The 22,297-nt window shown below is 34.3% G+C and overlaps 2 protein-coding genes across 2 annotated transcripts in view; one reads left to right on the forward strand and one right to left on the reverse strand.

Annotated features, from left to right (window-relative positions):
• Window positions 1–22,297, reverse strand: part of LOC143917725 (whirlin-like) — a 65,313-nt gene that overhangs the window by 7,933 nt on the left and 35,083 nt on the right. The gene's annotated exons all lie outside the window — the stretch shown is intronic.
• LOC143917811 (uncharacterized) lies at window positions 1,625–20,652 on the forward strand. Its single transcript, XM_077439402.1, has 2 exons — window positions 1,625–1,746; window positions 19,303–20,652. Exon 2 carries the CDS (start codon window positions 19,333–19,335, stop codon window positions 19,528–19,530), a length of 198 nt encoding a protein of 65 aa, XP_077295528.1. The 5' UTR covers window positions 1,625–1,746; window positions 19,303–19,332; the 3' UTR covers window positions 19,531–20,652.

Here is a 22,297-nt window from a genome sequence, read left to right on the forward strand (position 1 = left end):
ACTTCTCGTCCAAGAGTTGTATATTCAAACTATCATTTAATCAGCGCGCGATGAGTATGGTGGTATCATTATTATAATATATATAACTAAAATAAACTTTAACAATTATTTAAATCAGCGATTCCCAACCGCTTTTAATATGTGTATTTTTAAATTAAATTAATTCAGTTGGGACACCCTGCTTTAAATATGAATACTATTTATCATCAAAAAAATAAAACAATAAATTAATAAATAAATCTCATATCGTCGTAGAAATGGTTTGAGTATTTTTATTTACGCTGGATATATTTATTAATACGGTTATATTTAAAGCAGAGTAGTCTTTCCTTGTTTAAGGAATGAAAAAAGGATAAATGATAACTCCGAGATTAGAAGCCTTTCAATTTACTTTAAATGCTCTTCAGTCTAAAAGTAGAGTTTTTGGTTTTAATATTTGTTTTTATATTAATTATCACACCATTGGAAGAGTTTATTTATTTTTAAGAATAATAAAATAAAAATAAATTATATAGGAGCAATCAGAACTATTCCAGGGTAAATAAAAATACTGCAAGCATGTTTTTAGTTATGAGTGGATAAAAGGAAACAAAAAAAAACTTTAATTTATTATCTATGATTTAATTTAATTTATAATATGAGAACTATTCACTAAATAATAATAATGATTGGTTCAAGTACAATATAAGCTGTTTTAAACTTTTTTCAAGAGATATTAAATTACTGGGTTGTTTACTGTCTAAGAGGCAAATTTTGAATGTCAAAAAAATTAATGATAGCATTGCTTTTTTAATCAAAAATTCAAAAAGCGCGTAAATTACCTATATTTTATTGAACTATGACTAAATAGTTCGACGGCAAATTTTTTTTCTCAAATATATAAATATGTAAAGGTAGTATATAAAGGAAGAAGCTTTGAAATATATATGTATGTATATGGGTATTATCTACGTCTATTAAAAAAATCTATTATTTTGAATAATTATAGATATGTAAATAAAAGAAAATAATAATATAATTATTATAATACATGGAAAAGATTTTTCATTCTACTCTTTTGTTTTATAATTCAATCGAATGAATACGAAAATGAACGCAAAAATTAAAAACAATAAATAAATAATATTAAAAATGAAAATATGAATTAAATATAAATTTATCAAATTATGTTCGGTTCGTTCAAAACTAAATTTATATGTTACATGTTCTATTTTTGTGCAATCAATATTCCCCTGACGTAATCATACATAATTGTAAAAATCAAAAATAATAAAAACAATGATAAGATCGGATATGCTATCTATATCCACCTTACATAATTTGATATATTTTAAATCACAGCACCGGGGCGCACGAGCAACATTTCATATATAATAAATAAAAAAATAGTGCCATTTGAAAATTTTCATATCTACACACATAGGGCTCGTGCGATCGGGCGTTGCCATTTACTAGTGATGAAATTTAATTAAGTCGAAAGAGAGGGGAGAGAGATATTGTAAATAAATTCAAAATTGGTATACCTGGTCCTGGGCAGAGAGTGGTCAGGTTGGCGCGAGTGGGATGAACAGGTGGTGGCGAGCAGCGACCGCAACAGACAACCACATGTCAGTTAACGTTTACTATTTGCCGGATGAGGTCGTTTGTTAGATCGACCTCCAGCGTTTATTTTGAATTTTGTAATTTTGCGAATTAAATCGCCGAAAGGTCGAGAGCGATTTTTGCGTAATTGAAAATTGCGATAACGTGAGTATTGAGACATTCTGTTCCATTTCTCATTGTTACTCTTTTGAAGGTTAACTTTGTTTACATTTTATTGGTTATTTATGATTGAATGACTGTCGATTTTTTTGCCGATTTTTTATTATTGTTCTTATTTGAGTCTTATATTATATTATACTTCGTGTAAGGAAGGGTTGTTGAACTTTGTTTTAATTTGGATGTAATTTTTCCTAATTGGACCAAACAACCCGAACTAACTTTACGTACAGCGTAAAAAGCAACACTAGTGGAATATTATTTATTATATGAAATGTTCATTTTTTTTTCAATAAATGATCATTATGATATTCGACAATAATAGTGAATTATAAAACACTGTCATTCTCGGATGTATACTTTTTGACAAATAGTCAATAGTCATTTATAGATGATACATAATATGACTTTCTGACTGTTTATTTACTAACCAAATGAAGGAAAATGTAAATACAGTAAATCCCTCCTATAACGCCTAGTATCATTTCAACAAAAAACCGTTAGAAATTTGGTAAATTAAAATAAAAAAGTGAAAATGTAAGAGGGCATCATGCTTTTTTTACAATTTCCTTCTTACTTTTTTCCATTTTCTTCCAAAAGTTATCTAGCGCGATATAGGAGGATTGAGTGTACATAATAATAAACGATCATTCAATTGGTGTTTTCAGTTTATATTTATATTTTTTTAATAAATAGTAGTGAACAATCACATAGTAATTTTTTGACTATTTATTTATATATCAAATCAAAAAGTGAAAAGAAATATTTTAAAATTATTAAATATTCAAATTTTTTAAAAAATAATTTTTTAACAGCGATATACAAATTTTAAAATTTAAATTAAGTTAATTAAAAATCACCAACTCTTACCAGTCAAAAATATATTTTCCAGTACTTTCTTACAACTCTTCTTAGAATTAGTATTTTGCCTGTATTTATTTGGTCAGTAATTTTGTTGTATTTAGTTAGTAAATAGATGATCAGTAAGATATTATCGGTCGATGACTGCTTGACTATTGTCTGTCAAACAATAAGCGGTTTTTTGACTATCTATTACATATATATAAAATATAATATAACTATATATGTATTATCACTGTGTAAGTTTTCGTATTTCACAATTTTGAAGTAAAAAAGAGAGTGATAACTAGAGTGCGGACCCAAGGCGCGCCGTTCATTGTTCAATTGTTGCAAATACTTTGTTAAAGGTCTGCCAAACCTTTTTTTTGCACTCTAGCTTTGTAAATAGAGCCAAACCGCCCCGATTCCTGGAAAAAGCACGCTCTCTATCCGCAGTCTAGTGATAATTAATGTTACAAAATATACATCGATTAATTTCTTATTATGAGATATTTATGTAATTAAGCTTTTACGTGCATCGTAACAAACCAAAAGCCAAAAAAACACATTCTGAATGTGACATATGTATAACTTTTAATTAAGAATAAAAAATATTTTGGGGAGTAATTGTTTTAGTACCAAATTAGTAAAACGTTCTAATGACGAATTGATTAATTTCAAAACATCCTTGGAAGTGAATCAAGTTATACCGAATAAATCAATAGTGAATCATCATATTCGTAAATTAACTAGCAACAAATGTTAATACGTATAAAGTAGTAGCAAAATAAACACAGACAAATGTAGATTAATTCCATAACATCCTGAAGACAAATTAACTAGCAATTTTACGAATACGAAACAGCCTTATATGTAATGTAGCAGTACAAAATGACTAATAATAACGAATCCAATGTTATCTAACTATGTATGTATATCAATATGCATGTCTCGTCCATTCGAATGGGACCCAACACATACTCGAAAGAAAAAGACAGGTGAATTTTAAGCACTACTTACCTAGGCAATAGGTAACTAATTACCACCGAATTAATGGTTACTCAATCGTTATTTTAATCGCATTATCTCGGACGAGATGTAACGAGAGCATTTCTTGTCTCGCGCTGGTTACTTAACCGGTCAAAGCCGAATGTCATAAAATTAATGAACGACGTTTCAACCGATTCGTCTATTTATAGTTTCAATATCGATCGGTTGAGCGCGATTTAAGCATCTAATCACGGTTTAATTTCCCCGCGATTTTCCATCTGGCTTTTTGCACTTTATTATCTCGTTAGGCCCCTGGATATGATCCAATTACCGGTCGTTATACAAATTTAACCCATTTACGGCCTCGTTCGGTTTTTTTCTTTTATTCTTCGTTCGTTTTTAATTCTTGTCGTTTCAGCAGCGCGCACTTTCTAACCGGTTCGGTCGAGATAATCTCGCCGGGTCGCTTTTATGAAACCAAACAGATAAAAGCCGGGAAATTGAACCCGTCCGATTGTTATGAAAGTAAACCGATCGTTCGATTGACACTATCTCACACTTTGCACCTCGATCTGCGTCAATTTCGCTATTATTTGTCGTCACATTGACCCGGAAACCTATGTACTTTCACCGCGATGTGTGTAAAAAAAATTATATGACTCTCGTGGGCCACTTGAACAATTTTTTGAACATTATTCGTGATTTTGATGATGGATATGTACATATGTATATTGTATAGCGTCGGTTTGCCATATGCATGTCTCGTCTGTGCACGTTCACTGCTGTGATCGCATTTTCATTACATTCAATTTCCTTTCACTCTTCTTTTTTATACAATAACCTCTTCAGCGCGTTTGCAGCAGCGAAACCATGCTGCTCTTTTTATTATACATCCGACAGTGAATTATTAATCATTATATCGTTCTTCTCTATGCCATAGAATACGGTCATGCATATGTACATACAGTAGACATGCTTCATTCAATAATACCAACATTTTTTAGTAACTTCTTATAGAAATTCTAGTATTTAAGGCTTTTGAGTAATATTTTTCTTCATCTCCACATTTACTTTACGGGATTCTTCATTTAGATTCTTAATAAACCTACTAAGCACCTTTCCTCCAAAAGTGGAATTGTAATCAAAATGTGGAAAATGTTGCAATTTGAGATCCAATCGTTTTTTATACATATGTACATTGTATATATTTCATACATAACAAAAAGATATACATACAATCCATCCGCTGTTGGGAGACACTTAGGTAAAATGCATATGCTGTCCTTTTCAATCCATCTCGACAATAGTACGTACAATGTACTATTGTCTATACAAAATTATATTGGTCGAGAGGTGGTGAAAGAGATAGCGTGTACCTAAGTTTCTTCCTACAGCAGATGGATTATAGGCTATAATAATTTATAGCAGTATAGCTTAATGCTAACCACCGAGAAGTTCCCCGGTTCAAGCCCTGGGTTGACCTCGATTTGAAATAATTTATTACGAGTATTGTCTGTAGTACTGCTGGTCAGATTTGGATATTTGTGACTCCAAATCGATCAGAGTTTTCCAATTTATCTGATTTCATTGTTGAAACGGGTCTTCATTAAATTAGCACAATCCTACCCACTGTGTCACTACTATTTGAATATGATTTTAAATTTATATACATATGTACAAGTTTAATACCATAAGTGTCGCTCAGGGGCAACCCAAATCATGGGAACCATGGAAAAATATAAATTTAAAAAAGGAAACGGAATTTGGGGGGTGAGAATTATAACAAGAGTAATTGATATATTGGAGAGAGTGAAGAGATTTAAACGGCAAAGGTCGAGTCACGTAGCTAGAAAAATGAATGAAATAAGTGCTCGAATGATACCCGAGAAAATGCAAGGAAGGCCACAAGAAAGATGAGTGAATGAACAATAAGATAAAATGAGTGAGAGTTGGTCAAAATAATGGCGATAGACAAATGGAACCGTGTTGGAGAGACAGTCATTTAGCAGTGGATGGTTGGTGAATGGCTGTAAATGATGATGATATTATGATTATGAAAAACGTTCTTCTCTTGAAAAAATGCAGTCTTTCTAAAATTCTCACGTTTCAATATTGGGCAAAAAAGTAAGTGCTGCTTTTGATTTGAGTTAATTTTCTACATATCCGATACTACTTAATCTAATTTAAGATACAGTTCACATATATCGACTCATCAGCCTCTAAATGTCCCAATCTATTATATTATACATGCATGTGCTAGATTTGTCACATACGCATTCTGGTAATCTGGAATCTGGAGACGGACGGTTTGGCAAACGAGCCTCGACGACACTCGATGGGGTTGTCGTCACATCCACCAAAAGCCGGTAATTTGGGCAAATTGGGCGGAAAATTCAGAAAGGGCGTACACGGGGGATGAGGGGATATAGAGGGTGGAGTCCCCCGCGGTGCGCCTTCGCCCCCCAGGGCGCGCATTAGCCCTCGTGCGACGCAAATCGACATCAAAGATAACAGAGTATATATCTCAATGTGCCCTCATTATAATAGCCAACGCATTGATTAGTACATATTACAATAGCGTGTGCTTCACTGTAGTGTGCGCTCTTCCTGACATTTTTTTTATCATAATAAAACACGACTGACAAGGAAAGTGATTCAACTGAGCAATAGTGACATAAAACTTCCATGCATATTACAAACCAAGATTGGCCTCACACGAACGTCTTTCTTCCGCTCTAATACAGCATCCTTTCGACTTCGATTTATATGTACATTGGTTTCACCTCATCAAAGCGTATTTTAAACATTTACTTGGTAAGATTTAAATATAAACACAAACAATATACATACAATACCTGTACATATGTACATATAAACCGTATTGATGTTCAGTAATTGTAAATGTCTTATATGAGCCGTGTTATAATTGCCCACTTTTCTTCATTTCGAGAAATATCTAGCTAAACATTAAATATAATGTTTTGCGTTTGACAATATTTAAAAATACTGGTGGCCTTTAATGCGTTTATTCTGCTTTTCCGAGATTTTGGGCATATCGAATTAAAATCAAACAGAAATAGTGTGTTTGGGACTGGAAATTGGACTTCCGTCAAATATAACGACTCATATATGGAGTACTTTTTTCAAGAGAAGAAAATACACAACTTTTACTGATGTGTATTGTGATATACATAATCATTTATAACCAACCACTCAGGGACGTCTTTTGGACCCACCCCCTGTAAATTTGAACGGGACTATCCGCGTTGTTTAATGTATTATTATGAATTTGAATTAAAATACTAAACCAACAAAAATATAATATTGAAATTCTTTAGAAAACTGTCAGGTATAAACACGTCGATTTTTCCCAGAAAAAAAATGTATTTTCTTTTGTTGTTTGTCTTGCTTTGAAAGATATTTGTAAAACTCGTTTATCCTACGAAATAAATTGTTGAATAACATTGCCTTTCTATTACTGAAAATATGATTAAAATAAATAGTTAAAATTCATATACACTCATTTTTTTAAATATAATACACCCCCTTCCCCCGGAAAGTCATTCCTTACTGGTCAAAATTTTTGCCTCCCCCTGGGAAAAGCTGAAATGGCGCCCCTGCAACCACTGCTGTATGAAGACCTCTTCAACACCCTTCCATTCGTCTCTCCTCTGAGCAACTCTCATTCCACACATTTTTCTAATTTCATCCACCCATCTCCGTTGTGACCTTCCTTGCACTCTTTTACATTTCGTCCATCTATCGTCCACTATTCTATACACGTATGTAGTTACGTGACCCGCATATTGCCATTTCAATCTATTCACTCTCTAAACTATGTAATAACTATGTATGCTACCCTTGTAACACTTCTCACTGACGTATTCCATTTACTATACATCCTCATTATGTAGAGCATACAGCGTTCCATACTTATTTGACTGCATTGCACTTTATGCAGCATTCTGGCATTCAATGCCAAACTTTCGCATCCATACGTCATCACTGGCAAAACACATCGATCGAAAATCTTTTCAATTAAGTCTTTGTATACATATGTACACTGTTATGATTTTTTTTATATTTACCATTATGGGTTTTGTCCCAAGGTGACACCTATGGCCAAATTTGTACATATGTAATTTTATATAAATTTATAACATTATTATTACAAATTTGAAATTCTATTCAAATAATTGTGACAAATAAGGATAGTTTTCCAATGTGTTTGGAACCGTTTCAACAATGAAATCAGATAAATTGGCAAACTCTGATAGGAAACAATCGACTTGGAGCCACATACGTATATCCAAGATATGGCCAGCAACACCGAGCCAGAGATCGAGCCCATGAATCCTCAATTTATAGCAATATATACTAACCACTGAGCTATGTTGCTGGTTAAAAAAAAAGCGCCTCACACTTTGTAACTGCATAAAATGTCAAGCCAATCTAATAATGGTCTGCACACAACAATTTTCCGTGATGTTTCCTTATGACCAGGATTTCAGCCTAGCGTCAATCTCGGTTCAAACGCCTGAACTCCAGCTAGATTCATTACCATAGAAGTAGAATGCATAGAATCGCTCTCAGCCTCCAAAAATGTTGATACAAAAGCTCTGTGCGGCAGAGTTTGTCAGCTGTTTGCTTTTGTTTGCTCAGTTGTTCTCAGTTTTTTTTCTCACTCTTTTGTCTCTCTTCTGATTTTCCGTCTCTCCCTTCGAGGCTCGCTTTTATACGATACTTTTGTTAGCAATGACCATTCTATGCATTCTACTTCTATGTTCATGACCTATTCAATAACTCAAACCTACATATGTATGTATGTATGAACCTTTTACCATACGCGGGAGACTTTGACCAAAGTTCTGTCATGCGTTCTCGCACTCCATCGTGAAAGAGTCTGAAGTGATGAACAAATTGACGAACAAGTCCGGTTTTACCACATATGTGAATACTTAAGTATTTAAGTTCAGGATTATGGCGGGGAATGTTGTAAAGTTGTGTAAGAACACGACTCTCATGCACTTACATACATACATACATACATATGCAGGTGCTTGAAATGTATTAACCCATCCGCTCGTGCTAACGCTGCCGTGTGAAATCTACTCTAGTACGAGAACGGGATGACACTAAGAAGCACCTGCAAACGAAATATCAACGTGGATAGATGGACCGGAACCAAACAGATCGAGATAAGATGAAACCTCATCGGTCACGTGAAGCACACGCTATAGTAGCGCCCGTTGATTTATGTTGGGCCGCGATGCAAAAACGGTCGAACCGGTTCAGGGGTGGCCGGCGGGCGTGGGAACCGGGTGTGCCGACCACTGACTAACCGGGCCAATCGAACCGGCCAGGTGTGGTCTGACACCGTCTCGTTCGTGACATCATCCCGCGCGACACCTCATCGTCGGAGTCGTGACGATGAAAGATGTGGCGAATCATCAAAATGGGAATTTTGCCTCGCAATCGTGTGTACCCATAGATATATAATACATTGTATGTATGTATTATACATCTATGTGTGTACCCGACTCCGTTCCACCGGCTTTCGAATTCGATCGTCACGAGCTAACTGTATTAGCCGCCGTGGTTGCTCGTGAATTTTCGCCATAAAAGGTCACCCAACCGGGTCATCTCTAATATGACTGAAACTGTGGCAATTACACCTGCCTTGGATGCTGTGAAACTGACTAATGAACGTGAAATGTAATAAAAGGGTCGCCATCGTGTTGGATCGTAACTTGTCTGCTAGGCAGTGGCGTAGCCAGGATTTTGTCAAGGGGGGGGTTTTGACAGGAAAAAAGGCAAGATAATTTATATTTAATTAATAGAAAATCACAACATATAAAAATAAAGTAAATACGTAATAAACATATGGTATGAACAAAATTCAAATAAAATAAAAATAATGAATACTTTAAAAAAGTACGAAATTCACAGATCTAATCTTCGCGTATTTATCTAATATTTTTTCTGCACTAAAATTTATGTCCCTATGAATATCTAAAAAGTCCATTTAGTCGATTTTCCGACATCGTATTTCTTAAATATGTTTTTAGACATCGTAGTGTGGAGAAGCTCCGTTCACTTGTGGCTGTTGTCACCGGAAGTGTTGCTAGAATTTTTAGAAGTATGTAAATATTGAAGGATTGCAAATTGCAATTGCAGCTAGTGCGTTTTTTGGTCGATTTTCACTAGTACTTATATATTGCCACCACATTTCCAACTCTCCAGTTAGAATGCAAGGCCCACAAAATATATCTTGGTTGTAAATTTATTTATCTTATTTTTTAAAACACTTGGTGGTTGAGAGCTTTTTCCATCAGGAAGCAAACATTGGATATTTTCAAGTATATGTTTACGTCCTAAAAATCTGTCATGGATTTGGGATAGAAAACTATCCAAAAATGGTACAAACGATCAATTGCGACAGGAGTGGGATATTTTGCTGCTGCAAACTGCACTCCGCCAAGGGGGGGGGGGTCCAGATACCCTGGACCTTCCCTTCGCTACGCCACTGCTCCTAGGTAGTTAGTACTTCTAAAGTGCAACAGTTATTGTGCACGGTTCCCGGAAAGATGCACTAAATTGCATTGAATAGTAGCGCAGTTTCGAGAAGTCCTGATTTTCAAAGGCGTTAAAAAATAACTTACGCAATAGAATTCCACAAAAAAGATAACATACAAATACGCACCCTCGGATAACATATAACATACAAATACCCCTTGAAGCTTTTTTGTGGAAATCTATTGCGTTAGCTCTCGTTGAGCATCTTTGAAGGTTTGGATGTCTCGAGAGTGCATTCTTCCGGTCACCATTGTACACTTGTAGAAATGCATATAGTGTTTGAAGTACATATGTACATATATGAAACAGTGCCGCGGGTAGATTTTTTTTTGGAAAAATGTGCGTCAATAGATAAATAGTGGCCCCGTGCACGAAAATTCGTGTTTTTAGTTTGTGATATATGTAAGTACTAGTTGTTTTACCCGGCTTCGCTCAGTATTTGTAATATAAACAGCTTAAACATGGCGAATCTGATAATAAACATTCACTTGATTTTTTATTAAATTTATTTGAATCGAAAAAAATATATATCGAATCGTCGTCATAAAAACTTTGATTTGTTTTCGATGTTACCAACCAACATTACATACTTACAAAAGTCTATTTCGAAATTATATATATATATGTATTAATGCATGTATTTCGCGTTGTATTTAAAAAGGATTTGTCACGTAAATTGTAGTTATCATATGAACCGAATTGCGTCCTTTCTGAGCTCGAGAAAGGTGTGCAACAAAGCACTGGATAAAAGGATTATCCTTCTTAAAATAATACAGTTCACAACTTTGTTTTTGTTAACTTTTACACGAAATAAAAAGGGTAAGATTTTGTTTATAATAAATATTGTATCCATAATTCTAACTTATGAAGATCGTGACCTTCAATCATGAGAAACTATTAGAAAGTATTAAGTTTTTTATGTTGTATGATTAGATTCACTAGTCGTATACATATACGACTAGTGAATCTCATCATCGATATGAAGTCATACCATTCAATCGGTTACACTTGAGTGCGCCACTCGATCAAGACGGACAGTATACGCTACGAATCTTAGAAAATAGTCGTAATTATATACATTGAGAAAAAAACGGAAATATACCGGGTGATATGTAATTTGCGAAAGTATATAGAGCATGATCTTCTTTGCAACATATCATTACAACGAATTGTTTGTGTGCACGAAATGTATTACTGTATTACTTTTCTTCTGAACGTAGACGTAGAGTTGCTTAAATAATAATTAACGCACATGAGAACGACTCTTCTAATATTAGATTTATACGGGTGTTGTATGTAGATTGCTCGGAGATTTTTTTATTGGTTCTGATTCGAGTTTGGACCAGTCAGAGTAGTCCGTGGGAGTATTCGGCTAATATAAATATGGTATTAGACAAACCGGAACAAAAATGACTGACACTGTACTAAATTTGTTGAATTAAGACGGATCTGTGCGAGAACTATTTCTTTTTCTTTTTTTTTTTGTAAATTTTTACCTTTGGTAGTAACCATGTTCAATTACTTGCTACGTTTTATTACAAGTGGATTGCGAATTGTTCTATTATTCTCGGTTTTTAGCATTGCTCTCGTCCCACGCTCATTCTAAAGATTAATTATCGTTAGCAGTACGTAGGATGCCTCGATTTTTCAACGGTTCATTTTTGGCCATTTATAAATTGCGTTCATATTTCATCAAAATGTGTTGTTTTTTTAAGTATATTAAGATTTTCAAAAGTTTTAATATGTTTTAAGTAAAAAAAAGTAACAGCGACCCAACTTGAAAATAAATTAATCACTGACTTACACTGCTTAAAATATTAAATGTTCGTTTTTGTATCACTGAACTAAATTTAAAAGTTAATATTTAAACTAGTAATGTTAGTATTTATTTACAGACTTTCTTAAAATGTGTACTTACATATAGTGAAACTCCTCAGAGCCGGAACTTCAATATCATCCGGTTTTTTTCCTACTTTCATATCGATATTCACCTATAGGTATAGAAATGTCGGAAAATTTTTCACGGTTCTGTAAGTTCCGGCTCTGAGGAGATAAAAAATCTCATTTGATCAACCGCCATAGAAAATTCTGTTTAAATACCAATTTCTTATAAAACTGAAAATATTGAGCCGAGCTAAAAAAGTAGGCATTTATACAATGAGAATTTTTCTCGGAACCGGACGTATTATTAAATGAGTATTATCGAGTGACCCTAGTGAGCTGTAGGGGTTGAATTATTCATATTGTTTTCGCATTAGAAATGTAACACTCATACCTCACGGTAATTGGTTCGTGCATCTCCAACGAACGTCGAATGTACACATTCATCAAAGCGAAATTAATTCGCTGGATAATACGAAATCATCAATTTCGATGCACTTCAAATTCAATTACACACATTCAGCTCCGATGTGACGGACGTTTCTACAAACACATTTCGAAGTTGGAGAATTTATGGCCGGACACCAAAGGGCGCCATAATTCATAGCTGGGAGACAGCTCCAATGGGAATAATACGCTGCACACACGAACCAATCATATTGGAAAAGTTTAATGTACCAACAATAACAATAATAATAACAGGTCAACGCGTGGTATTCTGACAATGAGAAAAATAGCATCCGGTTCGGCGTGGTGGGTAAAAAACCATCGGAGAAGTGAAATCCAGCATTAGTCACGTCCCAAAAAGACGAGACAATGCCCAGTGAAAACGTTTACGCATCGTTCGAAACGTCGTTTGTCCCGAACTTTATGTCAGTGCTCTCATGTACAGGGTCGACCGAAAGTTCGTACGAACGAATCGCACCTTTTATGGGTCGGTGTGCCACTTTTGACCTCGCAAAATCCGACGGGAGAAAATTTATGGTCAATCGGGTTTGCTTTATTATTTTTTGTTAATAGATATTGAGAATACATATAACAACATGCATCAAGCATAACTTTCAGGCACTTGTTTGTTTGCAGAATCTCTATTAAATTATACACGTTTGTAGGCGTCATGTGCTCCAAATGAGCAAACTTGAATGATATGCTAAAGTTCTGACTTCCGGTTTACTGCATCGTATAAGTAGTACTGTGATGGATGCCTAACCAAACTTAAGTCGTGTGTAGACACTTTGTAAGGTGTTTTGACAAGATCTTAAGTTTCGTCCATGCTGACGAACGTGTCTAAAAGTTTCTATACAGAATCCGAACTACTTCTACCGTCCAATTAAATTGAAAAGTTCAACCGGAGATAAGGAATTCAATGAATTTTTAACAAAGAGAAGACTTAAACTTTCACTCGAACATCTGTATAAATTATATTGCACAATGCCAATTATTTATCAAATAGAACCATTGGCAAATCTTGACCTCTTGGCTTCTATCCAAATCTGATTTGATTCAATGACTGCTGCCACTACTGAGGTTGCCATACACGTAAATATTTTCCGTAGCCAAAAACGCTACGAGAATCATGTCTCCCAGTTTCATTTATGAGATTATTATGTCAAATGCACTATTTAGGATCTTATTAAAAAAACAACTAAACTTCATAATTTTATAAAATAGATGCTTTATACCAGTGTTTCTCAACCGTGGTTCACGAGTCCCAGAAATTTCAAGGGAAACACAAGTCAAAAAATCAACTTTTGGGACGGACTAGCAAACTCTAAGGAAGTCACAGTCAGAATAAAATAATAAAAATATAATATTTAGGTGATACATAAATTTAATGTGAATGCAATTGATACTGATATTGAACTGCAAGAAAGTCTTAGGACAGACTTTCAAAGTATGTATCATATAAGATAAGAGCTCAAGTTAGATTTAAACTAAATGAAGACCATTAGCGAAATGGCGAATACATTTCCACAGCTCTGGAAGAAGGCAAGTTTATATTTCATTGCATTTTCCACATCTTATCTCGCCGAATCTGGATTTAATCCGAGTTATTTATTTCCTCTCAACAGCTCGTAACCGTTTTGATATAGTCAACAGATGCGATCTTAGTTTTTCTCTGATAACATTGCAAGCAGACGTTAACTTAATACCAGATAAATTAATACTGTATTATTTTTGTCAAAAAATCCGTAAATTTCATTGTTTATTCATTGTAAAATTCATTGTTGTATCGTGATTATAATGTTCAGTCCAAAAAACCAGCAGGATGGACTAGTGGTTAGTATATAATGTCTGACCAACAACCAGTGGGTTCGATTCTCACTGGTTGCTGCGGGCCAGACCTCGGATATGTGACTCCAGGTCGATCTTTTCCTACAGATTTTGCCAATTTATCTGATTTTTATTGAAACGATTCCTACAAATTTGCATCCCTATCTTATCGCAAAAATTCGAGCTATTCAGCATCTCGATTTTTATAAATGCTGCAATTTGTCCATAGATATCTCTGTGGATGTTGATTGTATTTGCCTTGTATAATGCTTAAAATGCTTCTGTACAATATTTGACTATATACATATGTCGTTTTTAATGTAAAATCTAATATATAATTTCGAAAGTGACTTAGTATGTATTTATGTATGTATGTAAGGTTTGGATGGTAGAATCTGTGACGTTATCGAAAAAATCTAATTTTCTATGACGACAATATCGATATCGATTTCGATTCCTTTTTAAGTTCCTGTTCGATTCAAATAAATTTAATAAAAATAAAATGAATTTTTACTATTAGATGAGCCATGTCGGGTAAAACCACTAGTATATAATAATTATGTATTTATAATTGGTATTTTTTAATGAGATTTTTTGACCGATCTGTAAAGACGAATTTGAGTGATTGATTGAATAAAATAAAATAAAATAAATAATTAAAAAAAAATTGTCTAACAATAAATTAGAATCACCCGACCGATTGTATTGTGTTGTGTTTCGTCTTGTGTTGACAAACATGTTGCTAATAAATGAACACGACAGTATTGCTAATAGCTATGACGGATAAATTTGCTCGTCTGCAGACAAATATCTATGTGAATTTATATTATATAATACATACATAGGTTGATTTTTTTTGTCGTCGGTTTCTTAAGTTATGACATCTATCAAAACAACAGTCATCTTTTGAAAGGCCATTACTCAAGGTGGGTCATCTGAAAGGTCACCTGTCCGACTCTCGTCTTTATCTATTCCATTTACGAATCTGACCAAAATGACACATGTACAGTAAACACACCCATTGTTCATCTGTCCAGTCCCAGTACAATACCGCGGCCGTTACTCAACACAATACCGACTAACTTCAGTACAGTTAGACACATAGATATATGTATGTATGTATGTATGTACATAACATGCGGATCCATAAACGGGTCACCGTACCACATTCGTCGCTAAAACTACGTTTACAGTTAGGTGCACACGCACACTCACCACGCCAAACGAGATGTTCGGTTTCGTTCAAGAAAATCCGATAATTGAGTAATTCAGATGTAGTAATATGTGGTGTGAGTATGTATGTACATACTTAGTATGTGTACTCGCAGCTGTGGGAGGAAAGCGTGAAATGGACTGATGGACTGACAGTATTTCCACTCGAACGAGTCCAAATTGTCGTCCACTCTCGCCTCGTAAATAAATCTCAGTGTGTATCTGGTATGGACCGGATCGGCGTTATCCTCTACTTTCCCACACTGTGAACTTTGTGGGTGTGTTCCCAATTCGCTCTAGCTCGTGCTGGTATCATTTAGGCGTCTTGATACTAGCGTTTGCCAAGTTTGAAACTTGAATATTTATTACGAAAAGTCTACTTTCAATCAGTGAACTGCGAAAACTTGAATGTATACAAAACAATTGGCGTAAAAAGAACTCAATAACACAGGAAAGGACTGATCAATCTCTTGGGCATTTGATCTGATTCTTCTATCAAATCGATCCGCATCTATCAGTGCAGGATTTGTGCTCGTCATTTATCATATTATAATATGACCGAAATACTAAAGTTTTGAAGATCTTAATATCAAAACGACATTTACATAGTTTTAGCTGAAATTTCCAAGCTCGCCTTAAAGGCACGTGATCCGCAAATCCTGTTTTTTGCGACCGCCTTGTTGTTAATTAGCTAGACGAGAATCCTTTCGAGACTACCCTCCACAAATAACCAAGATTTAGACGGAGCTATCTTATCCAAGACATTGTATGTACATAGCAAAGGACCATTGTACATAGCAAAGGAGCATATAAATTACATACTTTACATATTATGTAGGTACTTATTCTCGAGACATTCTTTGTCCATTAAATGTTTTGTGCTATAATAACATGTTTTATTTTAACGCAAAAATAAATATATTTATACGAGAAACAAATTTCCTCTTTTTTTCTAATAAATAATATGAATATGCATACATACGTACATACATATGTATGTGTGTAGGAGAGAATACAACAATTTTTAATTTAAAATGGAATATTATATGTATACCTTGAGTACTATTAGTCTTACGATATGTTAAAATTTATGATTTTCAGACATTCATACACAAGTATGTATATGGGGATACATTTCATTTGAAGTACTCTAAGAATATATTATGTTTTAAATTTACTCATTGAACTCTCGTATTATACAGCTCTTCTATAAAAAAATCATTTCTCCTTATTAAAGTCTATTTATACTATCCGGCAATGCAATGCAACAACACGGCTTAGCAGTGCACGGAAAAGACTACTTCTATTCATACTATACAGTAGCGCACGCTCGGATGCAAGACAAAATCGACTAACATAAGTATACAGAGTGCGACGATAAGGCGCAGTATTGCTTGCATCTTATCGTTGAGTTAATATTGTCACAATATAACGCTTCCGAAAATATTCATATGCACGTGGTAATACTTTCGTTAGTATGGGTGCATTTGCCACTGTGACGTCGCGTCATACGTGAATATTTTCACAATAGCCAAAAAAAACCGGTTCTGCGATACGTTACGGTATCATCTACTGCTGTATATTATAAATAATTTTTTTCGGCTACTGCGGTTACGTTTACGACACGTATCTAGTAGATTTCTCTATTCGTATCGCACAGCTTTATTTACATTTGCGCGAGTAGGATACAAGAGGATGCTGTGACGTCATACCTCATCCTCTTGTGTCCTGCTCGCACACAAGTGAGTAAGGCTGTGCGACGAAAACAGAGAGAATTTCACCATACGCCACTACTATCTACACACATTACGGAACGTATGAATGTACCAAATAATTCTTTTCATATTGCTGTTTACGTGCAGTTGACTGTCTATGCTGTGCCAGTATGAAGATACCTTTAACTTAGTAAATCAATATACCTGATGATTAAATTTTCGCGTTTCGATCTCTAATTAAGATTTAAAAAAAAACGAACACCGTTATGTTGCAGTATTTAATATCACCGATTCTGTTTTTTTGTTATCATAATTATAACAATTTCTTCGTCAATTTTGACGGTTAACTCGTTCATTTTTTATGTAATCCGTCAAAGTGCGGCATTGAAAACCCTCAGTTTTAAAAGTAAAAGTGAGTTTAAAATTGCGTGTATGCGTAAGCAATAAAATCGCGTGTTTTAACCCATTGTATGCCGTGCACGCGCTCGCGCACGAACGTTTATCAACCCTTTCGTTCTGCACGAACGCTTGACGACAACCTCGTGTTATAAATAATGATCAACAAATTATACTATATGCATAGTAATATTTTTTCGTTGTTACTTATTTTCAACGTTAACCTATTTGCACTAAAGTTGCGTACTAAAATACGAACCCATAAAATTTTCATTGCTGTAATAATAATATGTAATATTAATTGCGGTAAAATTTTCTGACGTATCAAATTAGCATTGCTTCGTCGAAAAATTTTCACTTTTCTCTGTGTAACTGTATAATTTAAATTTATTTATATTCATATTGTACAATAATAATTAATGTTACGGAATTGATAAATTCATATGTGAATAAAAAATATAGTAAAAATATTAAATTCAAATTTCCATCAATATTGATAGCTTGTTTATGCCATATCCGATTATTGTCTGCTTGCACACACATATGTATTTACATACATACGCACACGTTGCTTAGACCATTATCAAATTAAATTTGCGCAAAAAGGCGTAAACATATCCGACGGATACGAATGCGTATTCGTAATGGATTGCCAAGGCTCTAAAAGCACCTATGTATGTATGTATGATCGCATTAGTTTAATGCTAATCGCACATTTGACTCAAAGGTGCGATAACTATCAAACATTCAGTGGTGTAACTACTATCACGCGGGGGTATGCGGTGCATGCGAGTCCTTGGGGTCAGGAGGACCCTCGGGGATATCTGAATTAGTTCAGTGATTATTGCCCACAAAGCGCTCACCCAAAAGTCACTAAAATCTCTATAACGGAACATCTAGCAGCCGAAAAGTCCATCATACTAACGAGAAATCGACTGCCAAATATACCGTATTCGCGATTTTCATGGCAAAAATTGTCTTTTGGGCGATCGCAATGTGCGTAATAATCCAATTACCCTAAATATTAATACAAATATTTAAAAAACTATTTCACACTAACTGAAAACAGTCGAAAAGCCAGTGGAAATGTCCCCATTTTTATCGCACAACCTTACTTAAGTGTGCGCGAGCAGGATAAACACATCTAAAATTTCCGTTTGATAACATAATTTGAATTTTGAATCATTTTTCGACTGAAAAATATTCACCCTTTCATTAAACAACCATGTAACTGCATGTTTAAGTTTTAATTCTGTATTGCGAAAGTATCAATCAATCAAAATTGATTGATGCTTTGCAATGCATAAAACTTTCGTTGAAGAAAAAGTGGCCTCAAACAGTCACACTGATACCTTGCAAAATAAAATCTAATACAATATGCATGCATATAATTTTTTTATTTAACTTTCGCAAAAGGCTGTCAAGCATAAATTATGCACTCTAAAAAGTTAAAACATCTTCGTGATATTTAAATTACAAGACCACAGGACGCTCCACTGACCAACTCATAACTAGCATAATATAATTTGCGGCATATTACGATACAATGTTTTAACGGTGTCGTCTGCGTTCCAATTTCCGCGTAACCTTAAACCGGATTCGTCTTTGCCTACTTTGAGTGTTCTTCGCAATTTTAATTTTAATTTTTCGTTGTTTGCAGTTCGTTTTGAAGTGCCTCCAAGTCGAAAGAATGGAAACCTGGCTGGTGGACGTGAAGAGGGTGAGGATTCCCAGACCCAAGTTCGGCTCCAGATATCCCTCGGAACCCCCCAAAGACTATTACGACGATGGGGAAGATATTAAAGTGAAGAAAGCCACCGCGGACATGGAGAAAGATATCATGAAAGCGACCGAGGAGATACGGAGAACCCTCGAGGAAAAGCTGTAGTATAAGTCGTGGCCGTAAAAAGTCAACGGTGAAATGTTGTGATCTTCAAAAACCTCTAGTGTGATAAGCCTTAACATCCTCAATCTCCTTTCGACTAAATCTGACATCGGCCTCGGTGCCTCTCAACCTTTCCCAGTACCTAACATTTATGATAAAAACAACTTAAACTATGTATAATACAATACAGTGACACAAAGCTGACTGGCACATTTTGAAGCACGCTCCTACTTGATGCACATCTCAAATATGTAAAACGTATACTGTGTGTGCTACGGAAACACATCCTATATAGCCCAGAAGTATCAAAAATTAATTTGATAAACTGATTATTTAGTTGTGAATATTAGAACTGTCCAAAATCGTTCCATAAACTGGATACATTCTGACTAATTTTGAGTTTGATAATAGCATATAAAATTAGGCAATAATCGATACATCAGTTTATAGATCAAATGCTATACAGACCACTACTCTGTAGCTGTAATATATAAAAACAAATACATTAAAAATTCAAATAAAATATGTATATGTACATAATCCCATATCTGAGAGATGAGACCGTTCCGAAACGTGTCAGTCGGCCGTGAGCCGTCCTGTACAAATGTACGAGTACAAAACAAGGGCCGAATTCGGTCGGCTTAGAAAGCGAGAATTTGAAATTCTCGAAATGTCAGCGATTGCCCACCTTTTGCATCACAATCGGTCCGGCTGTTGCGCAGTCCATATATGTATGTATTTATGAGGGAACGTCTGCTTGTGGTGTACGAAAAAAGACAATATTGCACACGAGCTCTCTTGCGTAACATACGCCGTCCGCTACATACGTATATATGCATTGCAATATTTGACAAAATAAAAAAAAATTGTATATATATCTAAATATACCTACTGTTATGTAGTGTGTCTAATTTTATTTTAATATAACCGCATTGCATAATAATTCTCAATCAATAAATACACGTTAGATTTAAGTAAGCGACTGAAAAACAGGTCATCGACTGTTTGAGAATCCTCTTTTTGTATTTTTGTCTTTTTTACGTTAATTTTAACACTCATTATTTTTATGTATTATTTTATTTTAAGTGTAAGTCGATTATATTAAACGAAAATATACTTTTGTAACAATTTAAAATGAATTTTATTTTATTTTTAGCCCAATCTTAAAGAGACTACTAATTTAACCTTATGTATATTTAAACGTTAAACTTTTTGTGAATTCAAAAAGCTTTGAATTTCAGTGCCAATCTAAGAGTCTGTGCTAAACATTTTTTGAACTTGTACTGAGTTATAATGACGCAAACTTTTTAAAAACCTTACAAAAAAAATTCTAACACGAAGTTTTAGCTATTTATGGTATAAAAAGTCATTCATATGAAGCCATCTGAAACTAATACTAACAGTATTCATTTTTTTATGCAAAACAAATAATGAGATATCAATATTAACTGGAGAGTTAGTGTATGCAGCTCAGATACCAGACTAGACCAGAGGTTCACAAACTTATTTAGCCTATCGCCCTCTTTTTAGATAAAAAATATAATCAGCGCCCCTATATAAATCTACCTCATTTAAGTGAAAAAACAGATATAAATATGCAGTGACTTTTTTTTACATATTATATTTATATTTGTACCGGTATCCTATAACTTGTAGTATAAGTGGATTCGCTATTTGTAGTTAGCACATTTATAACTACACTGAACCAAGTTTCGCTAAATAAATACTACGAAAAAATTAAATTATTTTTTTCCAATAATCCTGGATATAATAAAGCTTTTGCATCCAGAAGTACCCATTATTTTTTAATTTCAATTCCTCATTTGTGGCTAGGTTTTCCAGTTCTTACCGTAGCTTTGGAGATTCTTTGGCAATTATACTCTAAAAAGGGTCCAGTTTATTTTAAAAATATTATTATTTAATATTAAAGTTTGAATTGAGAGTCTCCGAGTGCAGAAAATAGGTATGTAAGTCAATAAAATCTCTTTTGGTGACTGTCACCAGATAATTTCTGTCTTAAAAAATATAATGAAAATCAAACAATAAGAAAAGTCTACATTGAACTTGCATTCATGAGAACTTGTTTATTGCAATCAGGTTTACAAAACACAATAGAAAAACATCGAATTTTGTTTCCGACTACAATTCAGGACGCTTCGCAACGAACACGCAGCTAAAAAACATTAGAAAGTGTGATGTTTATTCAGAGAATGACAGTTTTGTGGAGTTTAGTTGCCCATGGCCGAAATTACACAATTACAAGTCACGGTTTAATGAGTTTAACGGCTCGATTTTAACCGCACGGTTAAAACAACTCGACGCATTTTAATTGACGTTTTGCAGCTGATATCAAAAGCATCGTTTATAATTCTAACCGAGTACAGAGGATACATTGGGAATGTGTGCTTAATTGCTCTTGTGTTATGTACAAGGATGCACCTGTTGCCTTGCACATGCAACTCGACAATTACGCTCTAGAATCCTAATGCAATTTTTCAAACTCGTCTTAAGAAACAAGCCGACACGATTCTCAGAATGTCTCGGTTTATATGTATGTATTTATAATGCAACTGTGTACTGGAAAATATTGGGGAATCGCATGTTGAGGGGAATCAAATGGGTATTATTAGGTTATATAAAATTTATATCAAAGAACCGGTTTCTCCCATAGCAATTTTTAATCAAGGTAAAAAGTGCATTGTAACGGAAATGCACCTGAATCGTGTACCATTTCCTTTGATCTCTCGATATCGCAATTTTCAAGTTTAAT

Source organism: Arctopsyche grandis, chromosome 10, assembly GCF_051622035.1.
Source record: "Arctopsyche grandis isolate Sample6627 chromosome 10, ASM5162203v2, whole genome shotgun sequence".
Lineage (NCBI taxonomy): Eukaryota > Metazoa > Arthropoda > Insecta > Trichoptera > Hydropsychidae > Arctopsyche > Arctopsyche grandis.

What these genes read in the sequence shown, in the direction of transcription:
- LOC143917811 (XM_077439402.1), top strand. Translation starts at nt 19,333, where the DNA reads ATGGAAACCTGGCTGGTGGACGTGAAGAGGGTGAGGATTCCCAGACCC.